The sequence below is a fragment of the Carlito syrichta genome, unplaced genomic scaffold, assembly GCF_000164805.1.
Source record: "Carlito syrichta isolate Samal-C Ts95f unplaced genomic scaffold, Tarsius_syrichta-2.0.1 Scaffold305868, whole genome shotgun sequence".
In the NCBI taxonomy this organism is placed as follows: domain Eukaryota; kingdom Metazoa; phylum Chordata; class Mammalia; order Primates; family Tarsiidae; genus Carlito; species Carlito syrichta.
Genome location: NW_007249964.1, coordinates 115,439 through 137,521, shown reverse-complemented (window position 1 = coordinate 137,521; position 22,083 = coordinate 115,439). Strand labels below are relative to the sequence as shown.

The window sequence follows — 22,083 nt, the reverse complement described above, 5'->3', positions numbered from 1 at the left end:
AAGCAAAGCAGTTAAAAGGTGACCCTTACCTCCTCTGTTACTCAGTCTAGGAAAACTATAGACAATTATTACAGTATTTTCTCCAGGGATGTGTGATACAGTTCCTCCACGTATCCTCCAAGACACAAAGCTCTCTCCGTATTGTCATTGCATTGCTTGAGTTTAGTGCTTTTTATGGAAATTCTGTTACATCACGACAGCCTCGTCTTTCAACCTTGCTTTAGATCAGTGATACCTCACTGGAGGTGATTTCACTCCCCCCCCCCCACAAGAGACACTAGAAATACCTAGAGACATTGGAGAAGGTGCTGCTGGCATCAAGTGGGTAGAGGCCAGGGACGCTGCCACTCAACCTACAATGCACAGCACAGCCCCCAACAACAAAGAATTTTCCAGCCCCAAATGACAATAGTACTCAAGTTAAGAAACCCTGCTTTAGATGGATGACGGAAATACACTAAAGCTCAAAACCGAAAACTACATCACAGTTCAGCAGCAGCGCAGTGAGTAGGATTTAAGCAACACTGCAAGACAGAAAGCAGTGCAAGCAGCTGCACAGAGAACTTCATACCTGCCTATTAAATAGTACAATTCATTACCTAGACCCCAGGAACAGTTGAGCCAAATACAACCCCAATTTTGAGGGGAACAAAGAAAAATGAAAATGATTGCTTGATAGAAGACATTTCAAAGACCTCCAAGACAAACCGGCTGAAAAATCCCCAGTAAAAAGACTCAGCAAGAAAATTGTGTCACAGCCCCTAATCCTCAACAGACCTTAACAAGATGCTCATGAGCCAGAGACTCATGTCTGCAGAAGACAAAAGACACGAGAAACAATATAGTCTAGAGAAGGATTATCGTTAAGAGGCGAGAGAAAGATAAAACAGATTCTTCAACCTTGCAATTAGAACTCCTAAAAAGGATAACCAGGAATGTGCTAAAAATCATGTCACAATAACTCTTCTATCTTCTTGCTCTTGGGAAATTAATATTTAGGTTAGGCCTAGGGCAATATTTTTTTCATACCTTTTTTTTTTTTTTTATGGATGCTTTTACCCACCTGACTAGACACCCCTGCCACCAAACCACTCCCTGGCACAGATGGCCAAGACATTTGCTTTTTCAAATACTCCATATTTCCACAGCCACCCACCAGACAAAAATTAGATTACCAATGCTTGTGTAAACTTTCCAAGCTCTGACACAATAAGATTCCAGGAAATGTACATGCACAGCTAAAAGCAGCATTATACATAATGCACTGTAATTCCAACAGACAAGTTGCTATCTTCGATAGATATACACATTTTCTATGCCAAACACATGAACGTCAATACATTTTTCTCAAGTTAAAATGGAAACCATTTAACAGATATAATGGGCACAATGAATTTCATTTTGCATTACTAATGCAGCAGAGATGGAGGGAAGTTTTGGAAAGGATTGCAATGAGGCCAAGAAAAACAGGAAACAACTTAGAAGTCATCATGCTTGTCCAAGCTATTGCCCAAGCATGGTCATGGAACCCATGGGCTACTGAGATTTCATGTTTTCAAATATCTAATTTCACAAAAGCAAATTTTCTGCAAATGGAAACAAGTTTTTAGATGGACAAAATCATAGATGCATTTTTGCAAAAAGATCAAAGGAATGTCACTGTGTTTTTCCCACTGTTTCCAAAGAGATGTTATCATAGCCAACTCAATTTCAGGGGAGTTTCATTGGAGGCAAATGAATTAAATAATATGTCATGTAAAAGAGACTGGGAAGATACTCCAGAAGCTCAATTCTCAACCTCTGTTTTTGCTACTGGAAATACATATCCTCCAAGACTCCTTTTCATCACCGTTACAAATATGTCAAAGAATAACCGTATACGTCATTGGCCCTTACCCTTACCAGGAAATTCTCAAGTCTTTCCAGCATCAAAGACAGTATATTTAGTCACTGCACACTCAAGAATTGTATTGATGCCGTCTACCAGGTTTAGATAGTAAACTCTAATGCCCTAAACAAATGTTGTTATGCGATTTAGGGTAACATTTGAGCATAGGTTTATTGTAATCAGGCAGACCTTGGTTCTAGGCCGATCTGCACTACTTAGGAACTGTGTAAACTTGAACAGATCATTTTATCAGAATTTTGGTTTTTCCATCTGTAAAATAGAAATAATATTTGCAACATTAATAGTTTTTAGGAAGAATTAAATGGAGTCACATGTATAAAACATTACGTACACTAAGAATTTCAATGCCTAGGAAAGCAGGACATGATTGAACAACTTGACTTTTCTGGGTTCAAGTCCCTGCTTCTATCACTTCCTGACTCTGTGAACTTGTGTAAGGTACAAGCATCTCTAAGTCTCAGCTTCCTCACCTCTAATGTGGAGTTAATACTAACAAGAATCTAAAAGGTATTGTTGTTAGGATTTAAGTGAGATAATTAAAATAAAGGGCTTAACAATTCCTACCATATAACTCATTACATTGTAGCCCTAATCATTCTTTCCATCATATTTACAAATGAGACATAATCTGCTTTAGTGTTAGGCACAAAAATAACTGGTAAAAACATCTCAAAATATAAATGCATATATAGAGATAGACTCAGAGAACAATTGTAGAAGCATGACACATTCTTCATTATGTTTATCATGAGTTCCAGCAATAATTTGCCTTTCTTTGATTTTATTTTTGACCCTAGAAAATAAAAACACACCTCGACAGAGTGAAGTTTTAAAAGTGGAAACATGACAATATTCATGAAGATTCAGTTTTAGCAATTCTTCCAAAATATCCTCACTCCCAGGAACTGATGACATTTTTGGCTCATGTGCCATTTGTGGTACCCCATCCAAGTACAGAAGTTAGTATCACCACAGTCACATCACAAGCTAAAAACATTGTGACAGCGAATTGGTTATGAGGTGTAAAAAATGGTGGACACAAAAAATAAAGAACATCTTTGACTATGAAGGGTCAAGATGAGTTAGTAAGCTATTAACTTGGCTCATTTATCAAATGATGAATCAACTTTTATGAGAAATACTCAGTGTTTTCCAACTGCTTATCATGGATCCTAATTCTGTCATCTTATGGGCCTATATTATTGAAATTTTCAGAACACCATTTAACATCCCAATTGTTAAATTGCATTGATGCACCTTGGAATATGAAAATAACTCAAACCTATAGCTTGTTTCTGTCTTCTTAGGCAGAGTAAACTTTTCAAAATAAGGGGTTTCTAAAGTGCATCGTGTTTGGCCAGGTGAAAAATAAGCCAGATTGGTACTATAGTCAGCAATAGAAAGAGAAACAAATTAAGTGCTTATAATTGAAGCTTGAGGAATGAAAGAATTCACACTTTCTTAGAGCTATTATTTCAGACAGTCTGGTGTCAGAATTAAAAGCCAACCAGTGCATCTGTTTATATTGCCAAGGATTTTCACAGTAAGAAGGGCTAGGAAACACATATTTTTTAATTAGGGTCCAAATTCCAAAGAACACCAAAAAATAGTATGTCAAAAATATATGTTCTTGTGATTTTTTATTGTCCAATGTCTAAACAAAGACAAAAAGCCACGTTACTTACTTCTCCTTCACAAACACAAGTGAAGGAATTAAAAAAAAAAAAAGTAATTCTGTTGGTTTGGCCACAGACTCTTTTTTTTTGTTGTTGTTATCTTGCTTGTTTCTGGCTTAGCTACTGCTTTTCTTTCTTGGGATGAAATAATATAGGAAAAGCTGGTTAAGGAACACTCATTCACACAGAAAGTTCACCAGGATGGTTCAGTTACCAAGCCTTAGTGGATGTTGAATTACTATGACCACTTTACGCTTTAAAATACAGCTCTTATTTTAACTCCTTGTTTATCTTGAAGGAACATCCTGTTTAAAATTCATACTGATAAGTAGAATATAGGAATACTCAGATCTATCATTAATCTATTTTTACTTCTCACCAGCAAAATTAGAGGTATTTTCTTCAATTTCAAATATTACTCCTTTGGTCAGTAAAAAGCGCGCGCACACACACACACACACACACACACACACACACACACACACACACACACAATTAAAAAGTAATATTTTGTGCACAAGAGTACATAGACTTAATTGCTTCATTTATGTATTCAACAAATATTTATTGGTGATTGATTTGCCAGACACTGGACTCGTTGTTGGGAGTTGTACAAGACGTTGTACAAGAGTTGTACAAGTCACTGTATTTAGCATATAATTATAACACAGGGTGATAATATGATTTCTAACAGGGTATGTGTAGGGTACTGGGGCAGTATTTTCTACTTACCAGTAGAAGAAAGCTGGAATAGACTTGAGAGATAATTGATCCTCGTGCCCTTTTTTTGACCAATGCAGAAACTAAGGTCTAGAAAAGTTGAGTTTCATAATCACAGAGATCTTTACTGGAAATAAAACTAGAATTCATGTCTCGAAACTTAAATCTCATACTCTGTATACAGCAATATACTTCTCCATAAAAAATGATTGGTTTTATTTTCCCAAAACAATAATGATCAAGCCATGCACTTTAAGACAGTTGACTGAAGTTGGAAATGTCCTCTTAGAGAACAGAGTCAATTCAAACATCCTGAATGGTGGAGAGGAAGAGCTGAGAACACTGACACAGCTGAGATTTAATCTTGTATCTATTATACCTATTAGCTAGATGTCCTTGGGCAAGAATGGAACTCTGAAAATCATTGTGATTATTAAAAAAATATTTCAAAGCAGGATAACAATATCTACATGGCATGGGTAAATGTTATGGCATAATTGAAGTGAGTAGGTACTCAACATACATAAAACCCAATCCCCACTTCTCACTACTGAAAATTGAATAGAAACTGATGAGAGACCAGGTCAGCAGAAACCACGTCTCAGTTTCTTTATTCCTTACCATTCATTTTAGCATAAGATTCAGCCTCCAATTTTAAGTCATTTTTGTAGATCATTTTTGGCATACCTTCACAAAATTAAACATTTCTACGCTGTGAATATTTTGGGAGTTAGAAAGCAGAGATTAAACAATTAGATTTAGAGAATTTAATCAGCATACATCCTCTAAAAAGAGATTGGAAGAAAATAGAGTCAGAAGAGATATATAAAATTAATTAAACCTCCTATACTATTATATGAGTCTCTTTCCATTACAGGTCACAGAAACCCAACCAGTCTAGATAAAGAAGGAATTTGTAAACTCATGTATCTAGGCTATCCAGGAATACACAGGCTTCAGGAGTAACTAAATTCAGGGACCCCAAAAATGAATTTGGAATATTTCCCTATGAGTAGAGTGCCCTGCCTTTACCTCTGGTTTTTGGCTGTTTGGCCCCTGCTTGGACTTTATTCTCAGATATTTTTACATATGGCAAGAAAGATGGCTTCTGTCCATTTCAAGCCCAAATAATCATTACACCTCACATACGAGGAGAGAACTCTCACTCCCCAGTATGCTAACTTCAAGTTTCAGGGAACACCTTGATTGATAGAGAACTCTGGCTATCACAGGTCTATGTAAGGAACAGGACAGGGCAAACCATTTTCACTCAAGCTATTTGGAACAGGTTCTCTACTGGAAAGTAGGGCTCTCTTTCCTGTAAGAAAAAAAAAAGGTGGAAGAGATCCTGGAGGAGCAAAAAAGTAACGAACACTGCCAATACTTTTCTTTTCCCTTTTTTTCCAGGATTATCCAGCTCAATTCTGAATCCTCTTGGAGATTCAGGTGAGTTTATCCTCCATTCTTTGGGGTAGCATCCTATATTGACTGAAGGCCATGTCTGATACAATATGGTAAGGAAATAATTCTGCCTTTATCTATGCCTACAATATGGCTTCGATAACACCAGCATACAAGTCATCCCACATGAACATTTTTCAAAACATGTTGAGGTATGTTTTTAACCTTGGAGGTGCTTATAATCTATGGGTGTATACATGTTAGAAAATAAAAGGTTAAAAAGTATTTTATTATTTAGGCAATACATAGATCCAGAGTTTACTATATGTGGGGCACTAGGTTTAGCTCTGTGGGAGTCCTGAAACCTCAGTCTCTGTCCTTGACTAATTAAGGAGGAAGAGTAAGAGGTGTAAGAAGATCACTTTTAGTATAGTTCAGAGGATGGCATGTCGAGTTAACATTTAAGCCGAATTTGGGCGGATAAGTAGAAGTTTCATCATAAGGAATAGGAAAAGAATGGCATGCAAGAAAAGTCAAGACAGAAAAGCTTGAAATGTGCTTTTTTATTTGGTTAAAAGACTACACATATGAGAGAGATGGGAAATAAATATAGAAAGATAGCGTTTAAGCATTCATCGATAAAGATCTGTTCATATACTGTTGCATATGCAGTGGAAAATATTATGCAATAGTTCTGTGGGATGAGACAGATCTAAATGAGCACACTTCCAAGATATATTAACGAGAAGAAAAAAATCCAGTTTCACATTAATAAATACAGCATGGCGTCATTTTCATTAAGTAAAAATCAAATATGCAAATGTTCATGAATGTATGTAAAAATGTCTGAAAGAGCTGTATTCCAAACTGATAATAGGAATTAAATCAGCTTATCAAATAAAGAATTATGAGAATGAGGCAAATGGCAGTGGCAACATGGAAATTTACTTTGACACTTCTGTTTTGATTAAACTATTAGTTTTCACAATAAAAACTTACCTATGTGTTACTTGTTTAATAAAGAAACATTTTCACATAAGTAAAAGAAAGTTTTCTATTAAAATAAAGATGAAATTACTGGCAAGATAAAAAGTGTAAACTTTTAAAAATTAAAATTATTATTTTTGTTTATCAATGTAGAGGTAGTTAATATATTAAGCCACACATTAGGAAGAACATGTAGGAGGTGGAATTATCTTATAGCCAGTGAATAATTAAGCAGGTAAAACTGCTTAGAGGCTATTTCAAACAAATTTGTACAATAAATAAGTATATATAATTAGTGAATATATATGAATGAAAAATAAGAATTAAGGGGAGAGAACAGTTGTTTTTTATTTTTAAGTAACAAGAAGTTAAGGTATCAAAGTGATGTCTTTGAGAACGTTCTTTTGGGAAGTGTGTAAAAGACAACAAATCTGAGCCAGGCACAGGGGCTCACACTTGTAATTCCAACACTTTGGGAGGCCAAGGCAAGAGGATCGCTTGAGCTCAGGAGTTAGAGAGAAATCATTCTGAACAACAGACAGAGACCTCATCTCTACAAAAAAAAAAAAAAAAATTATCAATTATCCAGGCATGGTAGCAAGCACCTGCAGTCTCAGCTACTCAGGATTCTGAGGTGGAAGGATCACTTGAGCCCAGGAGATTGAGGCTATGGTAAGCCATGATAGTGCCACTACACTCAAGCCTGGGTGTCAGAGTGAGACTCCGACTCAAAAAAAAAAAAAAAGTCATGCATTCGTGTGTTTATCCATTCATTCAACGATTATTTATTAAGTACCTAGCACATATTATTGCAAGAGCTTTAAGAGATCCGTTGTAATGGATTAAGGAGTGAGTGGAAGATGAAATAGTATATGTTAAGGAATACCCAAAAGAATTCTATGGTGGAAAAATTGTGCAAGAAGGATTTATAGGTGTTGGCACACCTAAACACGCATCTAGTAAAAGGAGTCAGTAGATTAAGACCGAAAATTCAAGGAAATAAGATGATGGTTGATAAAGACACATCTTTTGTGTATAGTGAAAGAGAAGGATGTCAGCTGATGAGAAGGCTCACCTTTTTAAAATTTTATTTTGCAGATGTGGGGTACAATTCAGGATGAGAGATGCAAATGTTCATTATGCAAGTACCCTTGTTGATGAGGTGTGCCCTTCACCGCTGGCAGATTCCCGCTACTGCCAATCCCACCTTCCCCCCCACAAACCCCTGTAGTTTCCCACTACTGCCAATCCCTTTCTTATAATATTATGATAATTGTTCAAGGTTCGCTTATGAGTGAGAACATGTGGCACTCAGTTCTTTGTTTCTGTGATAGATCTCTCAGTATTTGTTTTTGTTTGGGGGGGTTTTTTGAGTTGGAGTCTCACTGTTTTCCAGGCTGGAGTGTGATGGCACGCTCACCAACAACACAGCCTTGACCTGCAGGGGCTCAGGTGATCCTTCCACCTCAGCCTTCCAAGTAGCTGGAACTACCGGCATGCACCACCATGCCTGGCTAATTCTTTTTTATTTATTGTAGAGATGTGGCCTCATCATGTTGCCCAGGCTGGTCTCAAACCCATGGGCTCAGACAATTCTCTCACCTCGGCCTCCCCAAGTGCTGAGATTATAGGCAGGAGCCACCGTGCCGAGCCGATCACTCGATATTATAGACTCTAAGTCCATCCAAGTTGATGTGAAGGTTCTACTTTAAAGGAAGTAGGGCCCCTTCTCCTTGGTTAGGGGATAGAAGTAAACACAGAGGTACAGAGAATACAGAGAAATTTTGCAGAGCAGTGCAATCATAGAAAACCAATAAAATCACTTTGGGACAGAGATACTCAACCCTGGCTACACATTAGAATCCATCTTCACAGTTGTTACATATTATAATGTCCAGTCTGCACTCCGGTCCAAATAAATCAGAAAACCGTAAGGTTTCTTTAGGCTGAGGATGTCCAAGGCAGGGTTTAAAAAGTTGCTGGCAAGATTTGACGAGGTAGGGAGAAGAGGAGGTATGCCACATGATAACCTAAGCAAAATTGAAAAGCCAATAAAGAAATTAATTTTCCTGAAACAAAGGAAGCAAGGAAGAAGTGAAGGAGAAAACAGAAAAGTTAATCCGTGGGTAGGTCACAAAGAATCCATATAATTTTTCGAATTTCTGCAACATAGATACATATGTATTCTATAATTATGACTCTAAGCTCTACTAAGCACTAGATCTTTTAAATTTTATTTTTCCACTTTTATTTTTTATCTGGGGGTATATTAGTACCATTCACTTTTGTATTTCCATTCCCCTGACACATAGTAGTTGTTCAATAAACATTAATTGAAAGAAGAGCTTAATAAATAAAGGAATGTGCCAGTCCAGGCTCCTCTTTAAGTGCCTAGAATACTTGAGAAGGTAGAATTGTCTCATACCCAACTCAAGTCACTCATTGCAAGTGCTTTTCCACACTCTTCTCAGATATTCTTGTATCTTCAGCTGGCTTCCTGAGACATGATTCCAATGTCTTTATTCTTAATGCTACCAACAACAGAATGTGTGTGTATCAGATTTTCATTAGTGTGTCAAAAATAAGAAAACATGGGGGTGGGTACATACCTATCACGCAAGTTAACATTTTATTCCTATCGTTTAATCCAAGAGAAATATCCACACAAAGATTTGCACACACATTTTCATAGCAACTTTATCTGCACTAACCTACAACTGAAAACAACACAAATGTCCTTCAGTAGGTGGATGGATAAAATGGATTAAGGTATCTTCATGCAACTGAATATTACTAAGCAAAAAACCCACATTTGTTTATATACACAACAATCTAAATGAATTTCAAAATACTCATGACGTGCGAAAGTCTGACAAAAAGAAGTGCAAACCGAGGAATTCTGTTTATATGAAATTCGAGAAGTCAAGCTGATCTGTAGTAAGAGAAAACAGGTCAGAGAATGCCTAGTGAAAGAGAGAGATGGATGACAATGGGCATGAGGAAACTGTGTGTGGGTTATGATAGAAATGCTTCCTGTCTTGACTGTAATGATGGTTTTAAGATGCATGCGGATGTCAAAAGTCATTAAATTTTACACTTTAAATATTTATCAGTGATTGTATGTAACATCTTAAATCTGTTTTTTAAAGTTTCCAAAAGCATACATACAATGGGAAGGGGATGCTTTATCATCAAAACACCAGCTAGCAAGTGATCTATCATTGGACACTAGATATCTGTATTGTTAACTGTGTCACTTAGCCATGGGCACTGGTCATTACTCCATGTGGAAGTCTTGTTCCTGCCATCTTGCTGCACTCCTGTTTCCCCCAAGCTTCACTGCAGATTTCAGCTCGTCTTATTCAGAGCAGTTTAACTATGACTCTCTCCCACAACACATCATGGTATGCGGGAAACTCACTTTTAGTACTCAAACTCCCCTAGAGATTATTTTGCCAAACCAAAGATCAGATATTAACCCCACTAGGGCTCCAAACTTTCCTAGTTAATTATTATTTTCAATGGCAATTTAAAACATTTTTTTCTCTGTACAAGGGTAGGAATCACCCTGGAAAGGCAAGCAGAAAATCTCCAACACAATAATAAGAGAGGTTCTGGGAGGGAGTAAACATTCATTACGAAGCAATGTGTATGCACATGATTGTTATGAATAATCCTCACCTTCTTTGTTGGGAGGTTCCAAAATTAATGTCTTCATCCTAAGAACATCGTCACAGTGTCCAGTCACATGAGTGGTGGTTGAGAGTGCAGTAGGCGCCCAATATATGTGCTCTAATCATGAGGATAAAGGCTAAAGATGAAACACCCGCTATGATTTTATACCTTATAATAATAGTAATAATAATAGCTACTTTGTATGTCCAAAGTCGTTTAAAAGCATTAACATTTCACATGGCGCACATCCTCATGGAGCAAATCAATATTTATTCTTCCAAGTGTGTCGAGTATACAGTTAGGGCACCTCGAAGTGAAAACATCACCCTGCTAGTGTCACCATGTCAACTTTGGAACTTGGAAAGCACATCTCCCAGTTCATTATGTCAGAATAACAAAGTGATCCTTGTCATTTGAACATATTTATTAACGTCTAGTGGGAGAGAAGAGCAGAAAACAGCAGGCAATAACGCTTTAGGGGCTTACAACACTAAATAGCCATCAAGAACATATGACTGTTATTTGGTGTAGCACCAGTCTTGGAAGGGAAACACACTACACACACACACATGCACACATGCACACACACATCACAGCAGGCCTGTTTAGTCCTCCCTGATGAGAATTCATTTTGTGACTCCTGGTCCAAATAATGTCATTGCCACTCATTGGTAGGGGTGAGGGAGAGTAGTGGAACATCCTTTTGTCCCTTTATTCTGTCTGTGTGTCTCTGTCTCTGTCCCTCTCTGTGTCTCTATTGCTAGTGTGTGTTTTCCTGATTAAGCAAATTCACCTTAATTAGTGACTAGCCAGAGAAGAACTTCCCAGCTTGTTCTCCCAGCCCATCAAGGGGTAATCATCCAGTGCAACTAACAAGTCACTCCGACCAGACTTTTGGAATTTGGCTCTTTTGTTCTGTCAGTTTGAAGAGAACAGAGGCACATGTGATGCAATTTAGAAGGGAGCTCTTTTAGAGCTTTCACTCAGGAAGGCGTCGGGAGCTCTGGGGGTAGAGCTTAGCTCAGAAAAAGAGAAAGAATGCAAGTTTGCGTTGACAGCTTGATCCCAGAGAGAGATGGCTGGCTGCTTGTCTAGCAGGTCCTCTGGGTGTGGATGAGGCAGGGGCAGGAGCCTCATCTGAAGCGAAATGTGTGCCGCCAATGTTAAAGGAACAATTACCTTCTTGTGCACTGCTCGCTGTTTGCAACTGCTGTTTCCTTCAATAAAACCTCTTTTAACTTGCCGATTGGAGCCTGTCAAGCAATAGTATTTTTCATGCATGATACACATACGAAAATGCCCTTGTGTGTTTTTAATACATGTACGGTTGATAACAATAGGGCTGTTTTGTCAGGAAAGGTAGAAAAGGATTTGTTACAAATGCAGAGCTATGTCAAGACACGATGCTGCAAGGCTGCTGTGTTCCACAGATGCTGGGCCTGCAGGAGGGTCAATGTGGCACCCTGGAGCAGGGAAACATGGCAAAATGTGATCAGGCTGTGGTCTTTTCATTCAAGTTGAAGTTCATCTTTTTAATAAAGAGCTGTGTTCGTTCAAACTTGCTTTTCCAACCTAAGAGAAAGATGATAATACAAGCAGAGTTGGGGTTGGCATGCAATATCCTTGTTTTTGAATATATATTGGCCCTTGGTCTTACCATGGAGCATTGTCTTCAAAACTCAAGGAGGATGAAGGGATGGGATAAACTGTTTCATTGACAAAGCACCACTTACAGAGGTAACCACCAAAAAAACTAGAATCCTTGACTATTAAATTATAATATGCTGCTGGGGGTGGTGGCTCATACCTGCAATCCCAGCACTTTGGGAGGCAGAGGCGAGAGGATTGCTTGAGCTCGGGGGTTCAAGACCAGCCTGAGCAAACATGGTGAGACCTCGTCTCTACAATAAATCAAAAAATTAGCCGGGTGTGCCTGTGCGCACCTGTAGTTCCAGCTACTTGGAAGGGTGAGGCGGAAGAATTGCCTGAACCCAGCAGGTCGAGCCATGAACATGCCACTGCACTCCAGCCTTGGGGACAGAGTGAGACTCCGACTAAAAAAAAAAAAAAAATTATAATTTGCTGTTACCACCTCTCAAACACTTTTGTTGTTGTTAAATGAAACTGGATATTAAATAATAAACAAGAAACAGATAACTTTTGTCAGATAATTCCAAGGGAGATTTCTATTATTCAAACATCTATTTGGCTATGGTTAAAACAAATTGTGTTATAATGTATTCAGCTATTATTTGCCTAATGGTAGCAACGAATTGATAGAGGTTTTAAGAACTAAATTAGGCTGGACTCAGTGGCTCAGCCTGCAACCCCAGCACTTTGGGAGGCCAAGGCGAGTGGATTACCTGGCCCACGGGTTCAAGACCAGCCCAGGCAACTTGGTGAGACCTCGTCTCTACAATAAATCAAAAAATAAGTTGGGTGTGATAGCGTGCACCTGTAGTTCCAGCTACTTGGAAGAATGAGACGGAAGGATCACTGGAACCCAGAATGTCACTGCAGTGGCCGTAAGTGTGCCATTGCACTCCAGCCTGGACAACAGAGTGAGACTCCAAATCCAAAAAAAAAAAAAAAAAAACTAAATTAAAGTTCCAGTGGTCAAAACTAAGGATTTGACACTAGCCTGAAAACAATATTTGTATGAAAGGATATACTGGTGAAAAGAATGTCTATTGCTGTGCTAAAAGTGAAGGGAACTGCATTGGGTTTTGTTACACTCTGGTTACCTTGAAAAGACATTCATTGTTCAACATAAATTATAGTATCTACTAGTAAGTAACAATACACAGTTAAGTGGATAGTTCTTGTATCTGACTATAGATTCTGGTCTTACCACTTTAAATTCTATAATCTTTTATTTTAATTTTTATTATAAAGATGTGGGGTACATTTCAGGGTTAGGTATACAAACACTGATTATGCAGGTACCCTTGTTGATGAGGTATGCCCCTCCCTCCCCTATCAGTTTCCCTCAATTGCCAATCCCACCCCCATCCCCTGACAGTTTCCCACTACTACCAATTGCTTTCTTATAGCTTTATAATTATTCAAGATCCGTTTATGAGTGAGAACATATGGACCTCTGTTCTTTGTTTCTGTGATAAATCACTGAGTATGATCAACTCAAAATCCATCCAAGTTTCTTCAAAGTCCATATATTTGTCCTTCTTAACAACTGCATAATATTCCATCGTGTATATGTACCACATTTTTTTATCCAGTCCAGCTTCGATAGTCAACACAGTTGGTTCCATGTTTTAGCTATTGTGAATAGAGCTGCAACAAACATACGTGTGCAGGTAGAATGATTTGAGTTCCTCCAGGTATAGCTGTCTCCAACTCTCTGAGCTCCAATTTCTTCATGAGAATGGTAGCAATAGCATCTGCCACATAGGTCTGCTTATTGGATAAGATTAGACAATAAACATATTGTATGTTGTACAAATTCTGGAATTCAATAAATATTAAATATTTTAATTAAAATTTCATAATAAATACAAAAACATATTTCAATTCATTCACATATGAGTTGTGTTCCAAATTAACATGTTGTTAGCTAGATTGATCAACTTATAGTATCTGCTATAAATAGTGACCGCCTAAGTTCAGCAACCTAATTTAATAAAAGCGAATTCTTGGACACCAAAAACTCAAAGCGAATGGATACTCCTGGATTGCTCTCTGTCATGTGATGACTCAGAGATCCAGGTTTTTTCCATCTTGTGGCTCTGCCACCTCCAGGTAGCTCCTTGGAGTTCTCTACCATATTCTCTGTTTTCAGCTGGCCAATAAATGGAGAACAAAATGTAGAGAATCATGTGGTATATGACCCCAAAACACCCAGAATTGATTTATTTTAAAATTGTGTATTTATTCTTACATGTTTAAACTTCAGTCATCTTCAAAGTACTCTCCGTTTGATGCAGTACATGTGTACGATTGAGATACTATTTTCACTGCTCAAAACAGTTTTTGAACTTGTCAGTTTTGATGCCTTTTAGTGCTTCTGTTTTTTGTTTCACCTCTTTCACATCAGCAAAACGTTCTCCTTTGAGGACGATTTTCATCCAGCGAAACAGAAAGAAGTCCTCGTAGCAAGATTAGGTAAAAAGGGAGGTTGAGCACAGGGGCCATGCTGTTTTTGGTCAAAAACTGTTGAGCATTCAGCGGGGTGTTGGCAGGTGCTCTTATAAAGCACCCATTAGCCGGGCTCAGTGGCCAGTTGTAATCCCGCGCCTTTGGGAGGCTGAGGTGAGTGGATTGCCTGAGCCTGAGGGTTCAAGACTTGCCTGGGCAACTTGGCAAGACCTCATCTCTACAATAAATCAAAAATTAGCTGGACGTGGTAGCACGTGCCTGTAGTTCCAGCTACTCGGAAGGCTGAGGCAGAAGGATCCCCAGAGCCCAGCAGGTCGAGGCTGCGGTGTCCGGGAGCGGCCACTGCACTCCAGTCTGGACGACAGAGTGAGACTCCAACTCAAAAAAAAAAAAAAAAAAAGCACCCATTATGAAATAGGCAAATGCACTGAGAAAAATCTCCAAAAAAATTCACTGAAGCCAAATGCGGTCTTTCACAACAACCCTAGCTGGTACACTGAAGCTGATGGGTTCCTAGAACACTTAACTAGGAGGGGAAACCTATACTACCAAAGGCCCACCCTCTAAAAAATAATTTCATTTTTTGGGAGGCCTTTCTCATATTTTAGGGACCAAACATGAAAGTGAGGCACATCATTTCTGCCATATCCCTTTGGCCAGAATTCCTTATACGACTCCACCTAGATGCAAGAAGGCCAGAAAATGTAGTTTAACTTTATGTCCAGAAAGAGGAAGCAGGTTCTGCAAGGTATTCATCTAGTCAGTCTGGGACCAACATAAATCTCAATGAGTTAAAGATAGTGTAATTGATGATCTTCTTTAGCCATATTTGGAGAATTGTATTTACCAATATGTGCAAATAAGGAGCATTCAGTACACATAATATTCCTAATATATGCACTGACACTGTTGACCACTAAATTATCTTACATACTCCCCTTCCTTGACTATCTCTGGGTTTTTCTCCTATTTTCTGACCTTTTCTTCTCAAACTCCTTTTCTCTTCTTTCACATGTAAGGCGTTGATATTTAAAAATAATAATACAATTTATTTAAATTGTATTATTTATTAAATTAAATTAAATTATTTATTTAAATAATACAATTATTATTTACAATGTAGTTAAATAATACAATTTATTCTTGGCTCATCTTCCCTGGAAAGACCTCTTCACTTATGGAAGCTAAGCAGGTTGCCCCGCATTGGTACCTCCAAAGCCTCTGTCACAACATTAATTACATGATATTCTCAGTGCCTCTTCACTGGACTCTGCTATTGTACTAAAAGCTATGTGAAGTTGACTTATGTTTTTCATCTAAGCTTAATCCTTACACAGTACAGTGTATTCCATATAGTATACACTCAGTAGCATTTGTTGAAGAAATTAAGCAAATTTTAGGTATAACCCAGGTATAAGTATTAGTAGGTAAAGAAAATCAGAATACAAATGAATCTTGAATGTTGTCAGTCAAAAAATGAATGATTCATTAAAAAAATAGGGGGAATACACATTTTAATAATAGTAAAAACCTTTTATGTTTTGTTTGTTTTCAATTTTCAACACTAAGCACTATACTTTAAAATAAGTAAACAACCTTAAGTATTTCACCAGGTTCCAGTATAGCCTTTGGAAATATCTTTCTTTCATTTACTTAATCTAGAAGACAGAAAAAGGGAAAAACAACTTAGAACAAACAAATCAGGAGACCTTCTTCCAAAACTTTGTGCTGTATTAAAAAACAGAGTCTATCTATAAATATCTATCAGTGAAGCATCATGTTTTTTGGAGACTAATATCAGTCGCAAGACAATCACTTCTAAGAATTAGGAACTTTATTTAAAAAATTTTTTTGGTCAGATTTTCTATTAACAGCGAAACATAAAATATATAATACACTGTTATGTTTTCTTTAGCATTTTGATATTATTGCAATGTTTTCAATCTTACTGTGGATATTCAGCTCTAAAATGTCTTTCTTGATGTCAAAACTTCTAAAAGTTGAGAATAGCAAAGACTGCTGTTAGTACTTTATTCAGTTCTAAATACTGAACCATTTCACACACATTATTCCAACAATAGTGGTAATCTATTCAATCTGATAGCATTAAAGATTTTGCTCTGCAAATATTTGTATTACTTATTATATTACTATTACAATACTACCATAATATCCATGTTACCTATTATAGTACATCTTAGTATGACTGTTACTATTTACCTGTTAAGTTTACTGTATCAGAAGCAGTGTACCGTGGTAGCACTGCTCATGTTTCTGAGTTCAGTTCCCAGCTCTGTCACTTACTCTCTGCCATTATTATTCTCAATTTATATTACCTTTCTGTGCCTCAGCCTCCTCATTTATAAAATGTGGATAAATAACGGTGCTTAGCCCATAGAGTTATTGTGAGGATTATAGAAGTTTATACATCACAAGACTTAGAACACTATCTGGTGTATCAAAGGCTTCTAGAAATAGTTAGCTATTATTGAAAGAATAATCTATGTTCAACATTTCCACATTCTTATTTTTGTTTTCCTTCATTAAACTCATTCAACTTGTCTTCTAGCCTTGCCCCTATATTGGGATTATTTTGGCAAAGGTCTTCAAATAGCCTAAGTCAGTGGGTTGTTTTCCATCTCAAAATTTCTTTGCAGCATTTTGTCCTTTTAATCACACCCTTTTTTTTGAAATGTCCTATCTCCTGTGTAAGAGAAGTATGAAACAAATCAAACAAATCAGAGAGACTGGTATCACAGTAGCCCAGAAAAGTTTAGTGTAAGGAAGAGGCTGTAACTGGTTCACAGGTTAATTTGAAGGACAATAGCAAATAAGAATGACTAGAATTCAGTCTATTTCTTCTCTAATTCATCTTACAGCATGGCGTTTCTAAGATTAAAATATGATATTGTTTTATTTCTGCTTAAAACCTCTATTTCAGGCTTTCCATCAGAAGTTAGGGAACATGGATATGGTTTTTGTGCTGGGGGCCCAGAATCAGTATCATATGTCTGTATATGGTGAATTTTTCCAAGGAGATTATCCATGTAGTTCCTTGAGGTCCTTCCTCTGCCCATCAACAGCCACTGCTCCAATGCCTCTCCATTGTCTACCAGCTAAAATTTAAAATGTATAGGTAAAGATCAAAAGCTTCACCTTAATTGCTACCAGCCCCTCATCTCTCCTCTCTCCATTCCCACTTTTTACTATGCTATGCTAAGCATTGATTTTTTACACTTCCATATTTTACAAACTTTCTTCTGCCTGGAATATCCTCACTTTTAATTGCCACCTGGAAATTGTACACTAATTTTTAAAGATACAGTGAAAATTTCATCTCCTCTGAGAAACTCTTCTGCCTTACACCAAGCAGAACTGGAAGCTCCTAGGCTTTGAACTCACAGAGCTGTGTACACACTTCTATTATACAGCTTATCAAAGGCTATTGAAACTGTCTGAGTGCCTGTCACCCCACTGAAGAGTGAACTCAGAAGGCAGGGCTAAGTCTTACTCATCTTTGTATATAACTACCAGCAGCTAACATATTGCCTGGCATTTTATAAACAGTCCATAAATGTTCCCTGAATAACTAAATGAATTACTGATTGCTGTTTTACTTCAAATTCACCTGTTAGGTGGAATATTGTGTGGTGTTTTTTGAGGGATATAATAAACTGTCACCTCTTTTTAAAAAAATGAATGTTAGCCGGGCTCAGTGGCTCAGCCTGTAATCCTGCACCTTGGGAAGCTGAGGTGAGTGGATTGCCTGAGCCCGCAGGTTCGAGACCCGCATGGGCAACTTGGTGAAACCTCATCTCTACAATAAATCAAAAAATCAGCTGGGCATGGTAGCATGTGACTGTAATTCCGGCTACTCGGAAGGCTGAGGTGGAAGGATCGCCAGAGCCCAGCAGGTTGAGACTGCAGTGGCCGAGAGCGGCCACTGCACTCCAGTCTGGGCGACAGAGTGAGACTCCAACTCAAAAAATAAAAAATAATAAAAAATAAAAAATGAATGTTGATTAATTCATCCTAGAAAATGCCTTCTGCACTCTTTAATATGGAGAGGAATTGAGGAATAAGGCATTATGTTTTACTCTGTCTACATTGTTAATTCTGTAAGTATCATATCAACAAACCACCTGGTAAATGGTGATGGAACAAATATTTGGTAACATGATTTTTAAGTCTTCAGAGGCCAGAACTCTTTCCATTGACAACGTCTGTCCAAATGAAGCTCATTATAAAGCTATTTCAGCAATAGCATCAGCATATATCTTAAACTGAAAAAGAATGGCATTAAAAAAATACATAATCTTAAGTGCTTTTGTTCTTATCACTAAAATATATTTCCACTACATTGTTTCAACTCTGTGGGTTCAAGAAACACTAACTCATTTTTGATCCAGAAGAGAAAAAGAATGTTTGTGAATGTGTATGGAGAACTTGGAGTTAGGCATGTTTCTGGCATCTTCACTTTTACAGCAAAAAGGATTTGGAAGCAAAGGGAACATAAACAGTATACACTGACTCTTGACACATCATTGCTTTCTTAAACCTGAATAATAAAAATTTGCAAATGAACAAAAGAGTAGGAGGTAGATATCTGATTTACAATGTTTTTGAGATAAAGAACACTATAAAAAAAGATCAATGTGAATAATAAAGCATTGTTAACTGAGTCATGACATTTCTATTCTAGTGACGACTTGAACAGTAGAACTCTGCAAATGAGCACCTTGTGCCACTTTCAAAGTGGGAGGAAGACATATAATTATAATTCTTTCACTGACGAGAATTCAAGAAAATCTGAGGAAAAGTTTATTGAAAAACATATTGACATATCAGTATTATAAATTACTTTCTCTTATTAAACCAAAAAAAATTCCTTTTGTAGGCTAGCTCATCATGGCACAAAAGGTATTTCATGAAAAGACAAACCTGCTTTGAAAATTCTTTTCTTACATTGAAAAAGATCTACCATATATTTATTCTGTAACTTTTTTAACACCCAAAATATATTAGAGAAATATATTTTCCAAACAGTTTTAACCTTCATTGTCTTGAGCGCACGTATCAACATTGTCATGTCACCTATCCAAAATCCTCGTGGAAACCGTGTATTTAGTCAAAACTAATGAATCTGTTTTAACACACTTTGCAAAAGTAAAAGAAGATATAATATTATGTTTTTACTTAACATACATTTTCAACCATCTCCTTTCTTTGTTAGATGGGTAAGGGGGAAAAAACTGCAAAAATTAGTGATGTTATCAGCTGCAGTGTTTTAATAGAGAACAGAATTGGAAATAGCATTTTGCTGAGTGAATGTCTAAATGAATTTAAAAAAATAAAAAAAGAACACAGAGGGCAAATTTTCTCCTGATGTTTAAACTCCACTAGTCTCCCAGGGTGAATTCCCAAGTATTGAAGGAAGCTCTCAACCTGACCCCATTACTGTCTTTAGCACTTGAAAAGGCAAAGGGGCAGTTGTAAAATCAGACACTTAGAGAGCATTGTGGAAATTATAGTGTTGTGCTAAATGTGTCCTCTGCAGGGTGCTTTCCTATCTTCAGAGAACACACTCATTAAGTGCTGCCAACAAGAGAATGAAACTTTTTTTATATATAAAAAGGGCCACCTTTCACAGAACATCTGGAGCCCATTGAAAGGGCTTCCAGAATAGGTGGGAGAACATAAGAAAGTAAAACAACTCAGCTGTGGAGTTTGCACCATCAGCTGTAGCTTGGACTCATCTCTACTAATATACTGAGGTGATTTATTCACCGTTATGATGTGCTTGGAAGATTGAGGATGAATGAAACCTGTCTGGTCCACATAGAAACCTTAGTTGGGTTTCGCCTACTTACAAATTTAGCAGAAAATGTGTTTTGGTTAGTTAAAGTTTACTAATCCAGTTTCAATCCACGTTTGATTACTTCCTCTCTGCTTGTTAGCGATAAAGATACACACAAGGATTTGGTTTTTACACTTACCTGATGTTTTCTACATTGCCTGTTATGATAAAGTGTAGAGATTAAGATATGTGGGGAGACGGGCTCGGTGGCTCAGCCTGTAATCCCGGACCTTTGGGAGGCTGAGGTGAGTGGAATGCCTGAGCCCGCGGGTTCGAGACCCGCCTGGGCAGGTTAGACCTCATCTCTACAATAAATTTAAAAAAATTAGCCAGGTGTGGTAACACGCGCCTGTAATTCCAAGGCTACTCGGAAGGCTGAGGCGAAGGATCGTCGGAGCCCAGCAGGTTGAAGCTGCAGTGGCCGGGAGCGGCCACTGCACTCCAGTCTGGGCGACAGAGTGAGATTCCACCTCAAAAAAAAAAAAAAAAAAAAAAGATACGCGGGGAAATATATAAAAAATATAGATAGTGCAGTCTTGTATATTTCCAGTACAGATTGCATATCAGGCTATAGTCAAGAGAGGAAACCACAAGGGTGGGGAAAAGGAGATTACAAAAGTTAGATTGATAAAGCAGAGTCAGAGAAAGAGCACAAAAAAAGAAGGAACAAAGATTAGAGCTAAAAGAATGTCTAAAAGCAAATTCACCTCTGAGAAAAACTATTAAAAGAATCTAAATGCAACTAGCATTCATTTGTGTGTGAATTAAATTGATTGCATGCAACCTTGAAGTTGACCTGGTCCTATTCTGGGATGCACTTAAAATTGGGCAATATGACAGGAAGAGACATTTTTCAAACTTAAGTTTTGAGAATGATACTGGGACTTTACACCAGGAAACAGCCTGTAACACCGATTCTGACAGCCTTAAGGACAATAATTTGTGAATAGATTTTTCCTTTTCTAAGGGAAGAGAACTTCGGTATTTCTGAATTGAGGCATTGCACTAGTTTCCTTGAAATCCAGAAAAGTAAGTTTTGCTCAGAAAGGAAAAGATGGAATCATTTTTAATTCTAACTAAAACATCTTAAACATATGTAGGCTCAAAATACTGGATATGAGTGTTTATATCAGTGTTCTTCACTTATCTCAGTTGATTTTAAGGAATCTGTTCAGGGATAGGTGGTGGCAAGAAATAGGACTTTGGAATCAGAACAAACTGGGTTGAGTCTTGACTGTGTGACCTTGAGCAAAGTGCTTCATCTCTCTGAGTTTCAGCTGCTTTGTGGCTCATAAATATATCCCAAATAAATGAAAAATTTGGCAAAAAGTTTCACTTTCACATATTATCATACTGGTGCATATAGAGTAAAAGGATTGTGCAGAGCAATGAGAACTATCTGAAGCAGGTGGTGAAAAGTTGGCCATAAGACTTGCCACATTTTCCATCACTCTCTTTTTAATATAATTTATTAGAAATTTGACATCTGCCCCTAACTCAGACTTACAGAATCAGAAATTCTGAGGGTAATCATCTATCTGGCTGTCAGAAAAATGAGAGACAGACTCCATCATCATGATGTCAACTCCTTTGAATGCTTGCCTGCCCCCCTAAAAAAGAAGTCTTAAAAACCCCTACTCTCAAGCATTTGCCACCAAACATTCCTTAAGTGTCTGGCCCCTTCTCCAATCTCAGAGAGATGAAGCTACCCTTTTCTCTGATCTACTTTCTAAATAAACTTT

At 37.5% G+C, this 22,083-nt stretch overlaps 1 protein-coding gene across 2 annotated transcripts in view; it reads left to right on the top strand.

The window, feature by feature from the left end:
* Positions 1 to 22,083, top strand: part of MDFIC2 (MyoD family inhibitor domain containing 2) — a 116,907-nt gene that overhangs the window by 67,315 nt on the left and 27,509 nt on the right. The window contains exon 3 of one of the 2 annotated variants that reach the window (XM_021714897.1): positions 5,713 to 5,751. The exons of the other annotated variant lie outside the window; for it this stretch is intronic. Coding sequence (XP_021570572.1) covers positions 5,713 to 5,751 — 39 coding nt within the window. The remainder of the gene's footprint in view (positions 1 to 5,712; positions 5,752 to 22,083) is intronic. 2 annotated transcript variants of the gene reach the window in all.